At 31.7% G+C, this 14,692-nt stretch overlaps 1 protein-coding gene across 1 annotated transcript; it reads right to left on the reverse strand.

The window, feature by feature from the left end:
• Positions 1 to 12,879: 12,879 nt before the first annotated feature.
• Positions 12,880 to 14,445, reverse strand: LOC108569655 (peroxisome biogenesis protein 1-like; the record flags this gene model as incomplete). Its single annotated transcript, XM_017931287.1, has 3 exons — positions 12,880 to 13,050; positions 13,186 to 13,292; positions 14,228 to 14,445. Coding segments are annotated over 3 exons (398 nt in total), but the record flags the coding sequence as incomplete, so codon positions are not given.
• Between the last annotated feature and the right edge of the window lie 247 nt (positions 14,446 to 14,692).

Genomic DNA, 14,692 nt, shown 5'->3' on the forward strand with positions numbered 1-14,692 from the left:
ATTTATTATAATTTGAAAACCAATCCCAACTAAAAAAAAAACCGGTTAACTGGAATATTGTTAAATAATAAGTTTCATGAAACGAACAGAAAATGGGGAAGACATTAAGTCTTATTCTTGACGACTTAAAAATTGCTATAGAAAAATCAATTCATAAATATCTTCAAAAAAGAAGTGACTTCGTCCAACCTTGAAACACACAAAAAAAAGTATTAGTATTAGAGGGTACAAATAGAAGAACGAAAAATTAAAAAGAAATATATGCAAAACAATGACAAAACAAGATCTGCATAAATTCTTTCCTTTGTAACATCATTTTCAGAGAAAAAATAATAAATTAATATTTTATAGTCATTCATTGTTATTCGTTTTTCTATATAGATTTTCATGAAGTAAATTTGATTTTGTTACAATTTTATGTAATATTCTCTATTCTTTAAGTTATATTTTGTTAAAAAAAAGAAAATTAGTTGTAGAAATCTTTTCCCTTTATATTTATTTTTTCCAATTTGAAATCCGGTTTTATAGAAAAGTTGAGATTCGAAAACCGTTTCCTTTTTAAGTCCGCCCTAATTGCTGTAATATCATCCATTTGGCTGTAATTTGCATTGAAAAGTGAAATAACGAAAAAATAAAGCAGTGTCTTCACATTTCAGTGATTTTCTCATAAAATATGATAGCTACAAATGATTCAAAAGATGCATATGACAATTGGATATTTTGGTAATGCAATGTATATAAATATTGTTATTTCTTCCATTTGGATATAATGTGCTATCAAAAATAAACTGGCCTAGATGAGCTAAAGCTCACATATATACCACCCCCTTATAACTATCAGCTGTATAAATCAAATTAAATGAAGTAATTTTAAGTCTAAAAAGTCTAAAAAAGTATCAAAAAATAAAATATAAACCTGTATATAAACTAATTATACTTCCTATTTATTCATCTAACCCAAATATCTGTCATTTATTCACCCATAATCGCTTAGTGATGTATGCGTATAGCTAATACACCCCAGGGTCGTCAGTTTAGTCACGCCTGTCAACCAGGGAATATAGCATCAAGTGGTCTCATGCAACTGTCACATTTCGTCAAACCCCTTGACGATTTTTTTCCCTAAATTCTTCCCACTAGTATAGTACAAATACACATTTTTTCTATGGTTTCTCTTTTATTGCGAATAACTTATTTGTTTTCCAGTTTTCCAACCAATTTGATACCACCGCCCCTCTCCGTATCTCTAAGCAAACCTAAATCGAGAGGGTAGATAGGGAACTATACATTATTTTTTTTCATCATCTTGTATCATATAATACAGTGGGCACTTTCAATTAGTGAATGAATGTGCAGAGGAGTATCGATGTGGGGGCCGCAGCTCTATCCCAATCCGGATCTGTACACACGCATTCGCACATTTATAATAGAGACGTTTTATGTAGCAAAGAGGAGGAGGGTCCCTCCTTTATCTCGCTCCACTCTTCACAATTTTTTTTTATATTTATTTATTCACATATATTATTTCGGGGGATGAGCCTACATATTCATTTGCATCTCGCTTTCAAAACATATACACACACACAAATACATGTGATTTGAATAAAGAAGCGACGTTCTATTTATTTTTTCTACTCTTTCTTCCCTCTCCATTCGTTGCTTGCAGAGCTTAATCCCATCATTTGCTACTAGATTTGTTTTTTAAAGGCAGGACGAGGGAAGCGACAATGGGGTAAAGGAGAGAGGACACAAGGACGAGGATTGTTTAGGATAAATAAATAAATTGTTGGCTGTGGCGCCGCTTGCTTTGTGCTCGAGCGGCGGAACGGAAACGCGGATTATTTTCACATGTCGTTCATTGTGCTCAGGGAAAATGTTGTATTACAAATTTATAGATTATTGAAGAACATCGAATTTGATACTAAAATTAATTATCAATTTAAACACTCACTTTTGGAATAAAATTGATCAAAATTAGGAAAAAAGTTTCATTTGTAAATTATAAAAATAATTTAGTTAATTCATTATAATCAAGTAAATATTTAGTTTATTGATCTTTTTAGAAAGTTGTTCTTTCTCATAGAAATTTGATTTTTTTTTTATAAGATTTAGAACTTTACTTTAAAAGTTAATCTTAATTATTCACCTATACTTAAATAATTTAATAAGATATTTATTAACCAAAAGCAGTCAAAAACATAGAACTTAATAAAAAAAATATAATCAAAATTCAAATTTCTATCAACAAAAATTGCATCAAATACACAAATATACACAATATAAGATCAACTATTTTCATTTTCAGTTCTCTTTAAATCTATATAGGTTTAAGTGAAATTCTAGAAGTTCTTCATTTAATATTTTTTCATATATGATTTAAGAAAATTAATTACATTAATTCTAGACACATACAAAAATAATGTTGAGTCTCAAACTCTCAATTATTCCCTTTTAATATTGATATCTTTTGTATTTTAAGAATATTATCGATATTTAATAACGATTTCCAAATTTTAAGAAAGAAAAATATATTTTATAGATATTGGAAAATTTGTTTTAAATCTATATAGATTCAATGTAAGTGAAAATCATTAAAAAAAAATCAAAACAATCAATTTTCTGCCTCTAAAATTTTAGATCAAATGTTTATGAAAATTGTAATGAATTGGTCTACATATTAAAATGATTCTGAAAATAGTTTAAGAATAATTTGACTATGCTTTTTATTAATTATTAACAAAAAATGATAGATCTTCAGCGAAACAATTGTTCTTATAACAACATCAATTAAATCAGTTGTAGAAAGATACACATTAGATTTTCTTATATAAATAATTATGCTTGTGTGTTTCTGAATTAACATTAGTAAAATTGGTTCAATTTTGTGAAGCTATTAAGTTTAAAACATAAATAATTTTAATACTACAATTGAATTAATTACATAATAATTAAGAACGATCTCAAAAATGTTATTTAGAATTTAAAAAAAACATCAATATATAATTATTTTATCATTTTAAGTAATTCTTTATAAAATATGGACAAAAATTGAAATCAATACAAAACTTTTGATATGATTCCTGTTTTCCTTACTTTTGCACTTGTAAAACTTGTTTAATTCTAATATAAATGTAATAATTTTAAAATATCAAAAATACAAACTTACGAAATAGTTTTGTTTTAAAGGAATATTCGTAAGTCGAATTTGTTTGTAAGTCGGGAGTATTTAAAAAAAACTTCAAAACTTCTTAGCACACTTTATCATGGTTTTTACTTACATGCTTACATGATAGTACATCTTCAAAAAATATTATATTTTATTAAAGAAATTATCAATTTTTGTAGTTTGGACAATTAATTTTTTATCACTATATATCTCCTTGTAACAAGTTAGAGCTTTTATAATTTTATTCGGAAGTCCGGGAGTTAGTAAGTTGTTTTATACTTTTCTGAAGCAGTTTGTTAATATATTGATTAAATTTAGCAAATGAAAAATTTAATAGAAAAAAAAACTAACGAATAAAACGCAATCAAAGATCCCACCAGAGTTGTTTAGAGATCCAATTTGTGTGAAACAATTAATACATTTTTACCGGTCGACTGGAGTTTCGATGGGCTCTCTGGTTCGCAATAAAAAGGGGTTTTAGTACGAGGGGTGAGAGTTGGTTACAGAGAGAGAGAGAGAGAGAAACAACTTTTATATTATTATACACGTTTATATCCAATTTTTGCATTTTTTTTTTCCGTAATTTTCATACCCTCCCACTTCCATAATTCATTAAGGCCGCATCCGTTGAGGGCCCTTCCCGATTTTCAACTATATTAAAAAATGCACCATTATTATTTTTTGTTACCACACTCTAACATAATTACAAACCTTCTCTATTTATTTTTTGTTACGTACAATTATTTACATGTTATTTTTTTTCTCCCTATTTCATCCGCGAATTTCAATTCGACGGGGTGCAAAATTGTTTTTGTGAAAATTTCGCCCGTTATCGCGAATAAATAATGATTAAAATCCCGACGTGTTTACACGCCGAGGTTTTCCCCCCTATTTTCGGTGCTGCTAGCATTTTTTCCTGACAATAACACAAACTGCATTCGCAAACAATTACCATATGGCGTTTCCATTGTCGCATCCGCAAAATAACACTTCTGCTCTATACACAAAACAAAAATTTAAAAAAAAGTCTGATATTTAATAATCGTAGTTTCTTTTTGGGATTTTAGTGTTTGATTTGCGTCGAGAGATTCGCCTTTTGGCCCTTTTGTGTGTGAATCTGGGATCATTAGGAACAGTGAGCTCGTAGGGCAAGTGCAAATTCGCGCTTTTGTGTTTTGATTGAACCCCGACACGTGTCTGGAATCCGAAGGGCAATTTTCCATGGAATATGCAGCAGTGTGCGCAATCCAATTCGTATCTTTTTCATACTCACTCTCTTCTGTATCCTCGCAATAAAAAAGGAGGGTAACAGACAAAAAAAAATGAGCGTGTTGCATACAGAAACGTTTGTGCTCTTTGACTCGCAAATTCCATGCAGAATAAATGATATAATCTGCGTATTATTTCGAAATAAACGCGTTCAAAACATTGTATAAAATCGGTCGTTGCATATTATAATAATAATAATATTATCTGCAGTCGAAAACAATATGTTGAATTATAAAACTGATAAGAATAGGCGCCAGAAAGACATGTCTCGAGTTTTGATATTGTCATAATCAGTTTCATTTAGTTTTAATTATTTTTATTAATAATCTTTATCAAAAAACTATTGCTATTAGTGCAAAGAATTTAACAACTGTGTGTATTTAATTGAGAATAAAAAATCATATTTTCGTAATTCATATTTCATTTGTATCGGCGAATATATCCGAACTATATTCTACATGTCTCCTAAAAAAAATTGTAAATAAACATTTTTGATTAATTGATTTACCAACGAATATAAATTGAAGTACTTCATTAATTCTAATAAATTCAGAAAGATTAGCATTGTTTATTATATATTTAATTTATCAAAAAAATAAACATTTTCATCCACAACATTAATAATAATGAAACCATTTTCTTTATATTTAATAGAAAGTGAAATAACGTTTCATATTTAATTAAATTAATTCATTGACTGATTGAATGTCTTCTTTCTTCATTTCTTTTGTAAACTTAGCTTATTTTTTCCATTATTTCTATTGAAGCTGAACAAAGTTTTATAATCGAATTTAATGTAAAGAATTTAACAACTTTTAATTGGAAATCAAAAATAAAAAATTACTAATATTTTCATAATTCATATTTTATTCGTATTTAATAATTAACTAATGAACGAGCAGCGTATATATCCGCCCTGGCTTCGCTTATGCAAAATAGCAGAGAAAGTTTTCTAAATAATTGATTTTTTACGAAGAAATATAGATAAAAGAAGCTGCATTAAATAATTTAAAGTTTTTATATGAAATTTGTATTTTTTTTTAAATTACACAAATATTAATAAGTTATTAAAAATAAATGTAGAAAGTAGATTTGTTAATCAATTTTCATTAAATCAGAATCAAAATCAATTTGATTTTTTACCAAGAAATAGAAAAAAAGAAGCTGCATTAAATAATTTAAAGTTTTTATTTGAAATTTGTATTTTTTTTTGTAAATTACACAAATTTTAATAAGTTATTAAAAATAAATGTAGAAAGTAGATTTGTTAATCACTTTTCATTAAATTTAAATCAGAATCAAACTCAATTAATGCATAATTACATGTAGTTAAACAATGTTTTATAATTAATTGAAATACCTTATTTACCTTAATATAATTAAAAAATTAACTGGTTTTTTTTAATTGAAATTGATAAATTACATAAAGCTTTTTTTAATTATAAACGAAATATAAACAAGAAAACCAATGTTCATCAATTAAAATTTGTATTTAAATTTTAATGAAAATCTACTAATAATTTGATTTTTCATTCTTTTTTTTGTTCTAATGAAAATATGAAAAAGGCAATTAATTAACTCATTTTTTTATATAAATGTTAAAACATATAAGTTTCATTTTTTAATTAAATTACACAAATTTTAATAATTAATTGAAATAATGCAAAGAAATAAAATTATAGACAAAATACATTTATCAATTGATTCAATTTTAAATTAAATAAAGTTTAATTATATAAAAAAATACTTTAATACATTATATAAATTTAGTTGTTCTACGAGTATTTCTTATTCCAAAAAACTAATAAGTAAGTAAATAAAATTTAACATAATAAGTTTTAAGCTTCAAAGGAAAATTTTCTATTAAATCGCTATTATACAATATTAATTACAAAGTAAGTTAGTTTTCCAATTGTTGGAAACTTAAGATAATTCTGGTAACATATCTTATTTAAAGAGTTAAGCTCGTTAAGCTAATGCATGTGTTTTATCATCGAGCGTTTAGAACGTTAATCCGCGGATTTATGCGCGACCGTAATCTCGTACAACAAAAAGCGCGTTTTCTCTCGGATCGAAAGTTTATCGCACCGAAAGCGCGAAGATGTCCCTGTCTTTAGATAAGAAGTCCAGAGAGAGATGAACAGTTCCTTCGCGTTCTTGTTGTTTGCATTTGTTGTTGTTTTCTGGTTGGTTCTTGGTGGGCGCAAAGGAAGAGAACGCTACTGCGTAATTACAGAGAACATCTCATTTAAGTTTGGGCAATTTGTAACAATTAAAAAGTTTTGAATATTAGGCGCTGGAAGCGGATGCACAAAGTGCGCAAACTTTACATATGCTAATTAGAAGTTCAGAAACGGCGCGGAGCGGAGTTTCTTAATTGCCAGCCAAATGAGCCGTAAATCATTTCGGTTTTGAGGGTTTTGCATCCTCCTGGAAGAGGAGAGGAAGAGGATAAACGGCTGTGGCGGTGGCGGCCGAATTTTCAAAACTCCGGCAGCTTATTAAGTTTTCTTGGCGGATCGCTAATTGAGAACAAACGATCGCTGCTCGAGTCTTGAGGTATTCGGTAATTATCCAACCGCCACTCCTTTCGGAATAATCGCGTTAGCGGATCCAAGATTCCAGCAAGTTTAATAGCAGATACTGTGTGTAGTATTCCTACGTACGTTACGGTGGGTTCTGTGTCTGCTCCGGTTAGTTCCTCGATCTTCGTTTCCTATTTATTTCCTATACACAGTTTGCCAGTAATTACGGAGATTCAAACGCGGAGGCGGCGAATAATTACAAACACTTATCTCTCCCTCCTACCGTTCGCTTTCCCTACCGCTCGATTATCTCGAGAGAAATGCGGGACCTTAATTAAACACTTCAAAACAAATCATCGGAAAAACGGGAACTTGATGTCGTCTCTCACCTTCACACACTACAACCGATTGCACGACCCTAAACGCTACTAAATTGTATGCATTACACAGTTTACATTAGATTATTTAACAATCTCCATCAGTTCAAACTTCTTACTGCGACCCAGAAAATGTTTAATACGAAACTTAATTATTCTTTATAAATACAGCAATATCTCGTATAATTTATTAAAACCTTTCTTTTTTTAATTTACTATACAATTATTCAAACCGTATTATAGAAAATCCGCACTATGCAAGTTATTGCTATAATACGAACAGTTAACAGTTTATTTAATGCAATTTAAAAGATAAATTTAAATTTCCCATTGAATAAAATTTCAGCATAGAAACTGATTATAACATGATATGAAATTATCAATTGTACAAGGATCAAATTCGCACACTAATCATTGAATTTGACAATATACCAATAACTTACAATAGTTGTGAAAAATGTAAATAATTTTGTTAAAAATGTAACGTTTTCATATAAGCACAAATAGAAAAGCAATCCTCTAGATATGAAATTTCTTAGTTTCATAACTTAAGCGAAACAACAATATACAGTCAACCCTCCTATAACGCGGTCAGTGCGTACCGCGTTATAAGAAACTCGGATTTAACCGTACAAACCAGGCTAATTCGTAGCGTGTTCTATGGAAACCGTCTACCGCGTTGTATGGAAACCGCGCTATAAGAAACTCGGAATTAGCACAAATCACATCTTTCGTACCGCGTTATATGGAGACCAATAAATACAAAAGACAAGATAAATTATAAATTATTTTTATTGAATTGAATTGAAGAGTTCATATAAGGATTGATAAAAAAAAATGAAACAAGAACTAAACTAAAAGACTGTTTTTCAACAAAAACAATGAAGACTTTTGTAAAATTATGTAATCTTTCAACACTCGTCCTCGCTGTCAGATATGAGTCGCCTAACTCGTCTTATTTTAATGGGCAAAATGTCTTCATTACTTAGTTCATCTTCACTTTGGTTTTCGATTGTACCTACTTTGTAATTTGAAGTTATAATCTATTAAGTTTTTCACAAAAAAAAAAAGATAAAAATGGTAGAGTATATAATTATATAGTCTTCTTTTCAGTTAAGATTCAAATCCTACCCAATCCAATAATATAACTTTTTCCAGTATATCATATAAATGGTCAAAAATTCAAAATATACATGTAAATATCTGATTCGTTGGTCTACGCCGTAGACTCTACGGCACTAGTTTTTGATTATGAACACACGTGCCAACTTGTGGTAAAATGAAAAAAGTCAACTGGTTCATTGCTCTATATGCAAGATTTTCATTTCAAGTGTGAGAGTATTTGGATTCATCAAAATGTTTTACTTAAATTTATGTTTAAAAATATATTTGTTTATTTCTACAGAAATTGTACCAACTTGAAGACATCTTCAATTGGATCGTTGGTCAGCGATTCCCAAGTTTGTAATTATGATAGAAAATAATTGTAATATTAATTTAAAGTTACATCACGTAAAATTAACATCACGGTTACTTACTAAATTTCTTAAATGAGGGGGTAAAATCTAGTGAAAGTACATGTTAAAAGGTACACTAATGAAAAAAGGTTGGGAATCACTGCTCTAGAATAATTTACTTGAGTAGAAAGTCTTAATAAATACAGTCCATTAATTTACATTACAATATAATAATATTGAAATTGTTTTTGCTAATAAAAGCATAATTTCTTGAGAAGACTTCTTGTAATTTTCTATTCTATTTATCGTACATTGTTAATAAACTGTTATTGACACTGATGGTTGTACGATTGTGTAGATGTGACAATGAATAAACAGAGCGGAATTGTTATTTCAATAAAGGCGTCGTAGTGCCTCATAATGGTTCGGTGATTGCCCATATGGATTATCGATTAGCCACCACTGTATTATTCAAATTAGTCTCAGTCGGACATTATTGGTGCGATTTTGGACAGTCTCGCGCTCAATTAGCCACCCTCGATGCTCTATATATCCATCCTCTCTCCGACAAATTTGCGCACGCAAACTACCCTCAGGGAACATATGCACACAATCTCACTATCCCTTTATAAAGACAGAAAGATTTTTTAGATATAAATCTACAGCATTCATCACCAAATCTCTTTATACTTAGTGTTAAATATAGACATCTAGTTTATTTTATATTAGAATATTTTTTTAATTTCCTTTTAAAAACAATAATATTTCTTAGTGTGCATCATCAGGTCTTTATGCTTTGTATGTTTTATGCAACAAATTCAAATAGTTATTTAACAAGTTTGTTTTCTTAACAAAAAAATGTAATGTTTTCTAAATTCTCTTAACTTAATTGTTAGTTCCTTTATGCAGAAAATACCAGTATTTCCATCAACCTCAAGTGAAATTGGAATATTTTCAGGTAAATAAATGGATTTCACATTGATCAAGAAGAATTTGCCAAAGTTAGAAATTTGGTGTAGGATGATTATATAAACCATGGTAGTCATGGAAACTACCTAAGAGATACTTGACAAGTACTTTATAGGTACTTAGTAAGAATAACATATCTAGATTATTACTAAATACAGTTTCATTGTTTTTTTATTATACTTATTAATATACTTATACAATTGATGTAATAAGAACATGAGAACCATTCAAGTAAATCCATGTCCTAAGTTGCTTATCTCTCGCTTACGTTAGTTATGTAACTAACAAGTATTTCAAAGATAACAACACCTTTTTCCGTCTTCTAAGTTAAATTATAAAAAAAAATCATAGTTCTTCATAATGCAATCAATCATTGAAGTACTGAAGTTTATTTGGATGAATAATATAAGTATGTCTAAGTGCTGTATAGATTCGGAATGGCGATGGGTGCATTCGAGGGAAACATTATTTTCCATTTACCTCGACGTTTTCCATTTACCTCACAATTTTCTATTACATAATAATTAGGGGTCGCCAGCCGCGTAGTGAAGGCGTCGGTCGGCGTCGACGGAGGTGGTGCAGATGATGGGAGGGAGTGGGTGGTATGAGGTGAGGTCGACGTGGCTTCGTATTTTCCGGCAATTCGCACTAATTTCGATGCGCTGTGTGGCGCCCGCTTTTCCCTATTTTTCTCCCGATGATTGTAATTCCTCACGGTCGGGCTCCTCTGACGACGACGACGCCTCTCCCAACGAAAATCGGGTTATTATTATTTCCGCTTGACATTTAGTCCAATTTACGCGACGTAATGGAATACTAACTTTATTTATTTCATTACAACCCCTCACCTGGCCTCACCAACACGTCTCCTCCGACGACGGATTTTCCCCATTTTCCACCATTCTCATTTGTGCTCCACCCTTCTTCTATTTTTCTCAACGCTTTCTAAAATGCAAAATTATGGATAGATTACAGTTAACAAATCGTTATTTCTTTCAATTAAAACTATAGTTGATAAACAACCAAAATCTATAAATTTAACACAAACAATAGTAATAATCTACATAACTTATCTTGTTTTCTAGTTCACTACTATGTGTTAATGCTACAATATTTCTAACTAGTAACAAACAATGCATACTTAATCCTAATAACAATTTCATAGAAAGATATCCTAGTTCAAACATATCTCAAAATTTGGATAATTATTATAATCTTAGAATTTTCCACCAGAATAAGAAAATGTATCATCTCCATGCGAAGAAGATATAAATCCTATTGCGTTTTCAACGTTCATCATTAATACACCATTTTTTAAATTTCATTATTGATATTTCTAAATCTATAAGAACTACAAGAATGTTTAAAGTAGTTCTTGTTATTGATAAAATATACAAATAATATTTATTTTCCTTGCACAAATACTGACGATAATGGCAAGTTTCATGAATAATAATTTCGAATTTCAAATAAAGCGGTTAACTCATTTTAACCGTCGCAAACGCAGCATTATTTATATAAACTATCGATAACATTTATGCGCGCTTTTCGCATAAATATAGAAATAACTATAAATAAAATATTTGATACCGAGAATGAGAGAGAGAGAAATGATATTTATTCACCTTTCTGGATGATTCGAAGTAGGTATCGACTATTCCTATTAAGGAAGAGGAGTGAAGGAGGAAAAAAAAATCTATGACCCTCGGACGATATTTCGCATTTAGATAAACATTTTTCAAGAATATATGACCGCCTTTTGGTCAGCCACACCGGAAATACAAGATCGGCTATCGGGTGACGTATAGTGTCATGGCTGACCACTGACTTCCGGCTACATTTACACGCCCTCGCCCATCGTCCAGAAAATATTGTAATGTCTTCAAAACTTCTTCTCTCAAATATATACATATACATTTTTTTTTCTCCACATTTCTTTTGCTCGCATCCCCTTGTCATGTTTGTACATATTTTCGCTGCGAAACGCGTTAATAGTAATTGAATCCGGCCTCTACGTGTCCTATCTTCGCTTATTTTTTTTTTCATAGTTATGTATTTACTTTTTTTTTCTCTATCTTCTGTCCAGTCGAGAATCCGGCACCCTTTGCCGAATGGAATAACGCAGAAGCTGAGTGGTCTTTAGACCTGCATTCATTGCCAATTCGCGGCACAATGCACGGAATCACTCCCGGATCCGGCAGGAGTCAAGCCCTTTATGTGCGTCGGGCAGAGGCGTGGAGAGAAGGTTTTATACAGTGATAGAGAGAGAGAGAGAGAGAGAAATAATAATAATAGTAGGGAACTCGAAGTCCATTCACTGATTCATGTATACGATTTCGTAACTAATCATGAAAAGGGTTTTTTTTTTGCAACCCCTTTTCACATCGAATTAACAGCGACAAAACGGCTCGCGAAAATCTCTTCCATTCACCAAGAGAGTGAGAGGAAAAAAATAAGTATATCAATTTACACAAGCAACTTCAAAAGCAACGACATTTATACTACGAAAAAAAAAACTTGTAACGTGAAAAGAAATGTAATTAATTTTATTTTGAATTAACCACAATTTTCTCAATCATAACTTGAAGAATAAATGATTTCTTCTAGGTGAAAATATTTAGTGAATAAAGGTTTGTATAACAAACACAAAATCTCTTCCAACATCTTTTTTCTAGCAGAAAATATTACGAAGATAGAAAAAAATGTTTCAAGTATATTATTTATAAAATTCTTTAAGTATTTCGGAATTGTTATTACAACTACATCAGCGTTTCTCAACCTTTTTGATACGCAAACCTATTGCTAAGAGTATTTCGCCACTTCCTCGCTTTGACACAATGTGAGTGCTGTCTTTTCACGACCAATGAATATTATAGCGTTGATCTACAAGTCAAGTAGGTAGTACATACCAAGTAGTTTAGTACTTACCACGTAATTGTTGAAAATACTTGAAGTTACTTTACGTGTTGTTAAACTTTAATTAGAAAGGATTAAGTAGGTAGTACTTACCAAGTAACTGTTGAAGTTACTTGGCGTGTTATTTAATTTGAAATAGAAAGGTTTTACATGATACTTGTCAAGTAGTTTGTAGGTTGTTGAAAGTATTTGGCTTAAAACACAAGAATAAAATACTATTTTATTAATAACAACAACCATTTGTTTCCAAACATAACAAACTATTTTCAATCGTCGATAGAAGAGATGGATTTAAATCCTACGCTATGGTGACGCGTTGCTTCGCACGCTTGAAGTCCTGAGGATCGGATTTCCCTTGGAATTTATCGATACTATTGAAAGAGAAGATAGAAGAAGTGAAAAAAAAAACATGTAATAGAAAAATTAAAGTTGAATGCGTGAAAGGGGGGAATGAAAGAAAAAATCCGGGGAGGGAAGAGGAGAAATAAAGAAGAAAATCGGCTTACATCCGTTCATATTTCAATTTTTCTTCCCTCGTGAGCGAAGGCCTTGTAGTTTGAACGGCGCCGTCCAAATGCTTTTGAGCGATAAAATTGACGTCGCCTGAATTGATCTGCCAAACAGAAATACCAAATATAACAGCAACAATATCAAAAAAAAAAAAGGCGAGAATATTTGTGTGTGTGTGTATATACACATCCTCTCAAACAGAAATGGTTTTGTGCGAATTGGCACAAGGACGACAAAGTTATATTCTGAATGGAATCAATTTGGTAACTGGAAACTCCCTGGCATTGAGCTCTCTAACACACACCAACACAAATATATATGTGTATATACAAACGTGCACGCACACATGCACAGGTGGTTGGTTTCGGTGGAGCTTCTTTTGTTTCGTCGCCGCCGTCGCGCACACAATCAAATTAAATAACAAATTACGTGATTATTAACCGGAGTGTTGTGTTGTTCGTAAGGGAGCGCGATTCGAAAGGGCAAAATGCAATCCGGAACCCCCTAAAATATTTAATTAGTGAAACGTGTATGTGTACACCAAGAAACACGCATTCACAATTTGCTCGCTTTTGTTCCGGCTTCTACAGCGTCGAAGAATCAAAGAAATTTAATGAAACGCGCGTGCAAATTAAACGCGCTGCACCTGCGGGGATTCCCCGTCAATTGATTCGAGATTGCCACATCGACGTCGTCGTTAACTAAAAATAATGCATAATTCTCATTTGCGAGGCAATCAAGATAAAGCCTGTCGCGAGATATTATAATATTAAGGTGTCCCTCCTCTTCCTGCCCCCAAGGAAGAGGAGGAGGAAGTGTAGTTAACTCCGCCGGTTTTGGGGGTGTGAGATCGGCCCAGGGGGTGGCGGCGGCGGCGGCAGCAAACTTCAATATTACACTCGCAACCCGCGAATTGCCGCCACGCCACGAGATAGAATTATCTTAAACCCATTTATGAAGCGGCCCCCTCGGCTGCGGCTCCTAACTCGCTAACACCTTCGACACCCGAATCTCATCTCATCAGTGCACGTTACTCACAGCCGCCTCCGACGCCGCCTCTTCGTTCAATAAATGTTCCACTGAATTCATCTGGGCCGTGTAGAGGACTGCCTGCAGGTCGGCACCAGTGAATCCCACCGTCTCTTTCGCCACCTTACTCAGATTAACGTCCTTGGCAAATTGCAATGTCCTGGACAAACATTGAAGAATCAGTAATCTACCATCCTGCAAAGAAAAATATACAGATTTTTCAACCTCTTATATTCGACCAAGTGAACATTTATTTCCCAACAATCTTTATGCTTCAGATCCAGACTGGGAGGATGCTCTTCTAACACACTACAACACATATACAAAACATACATCCGTCCAGTAATCACCATAGTAACTCACACCCTCATTACACCTCAACTTTTGTAAAGGCTTTTACAATTTGAAAGGAAAATAATACGAAAAATTCTAAAGTTACACTACAAATATCCCTCTGCTCAACTCTATGACCTT

The sequence above is a fragment of the Nicrophorus vespilloides genome, unplaced genomic scaffold, assembly GCF_001412225.1.
Source record: "Nicrophorus vespilloides isolate i.1.1-1 unplaced genomic scaffold, Nicve_v1.0, whole genome shotgun sequence".
NCBI lineage: Eukaryota > Metazoa > Arthropoda > Insecta > Coleoptera > Silphidae > Nicrophorus > Nicrophorus vespilloides.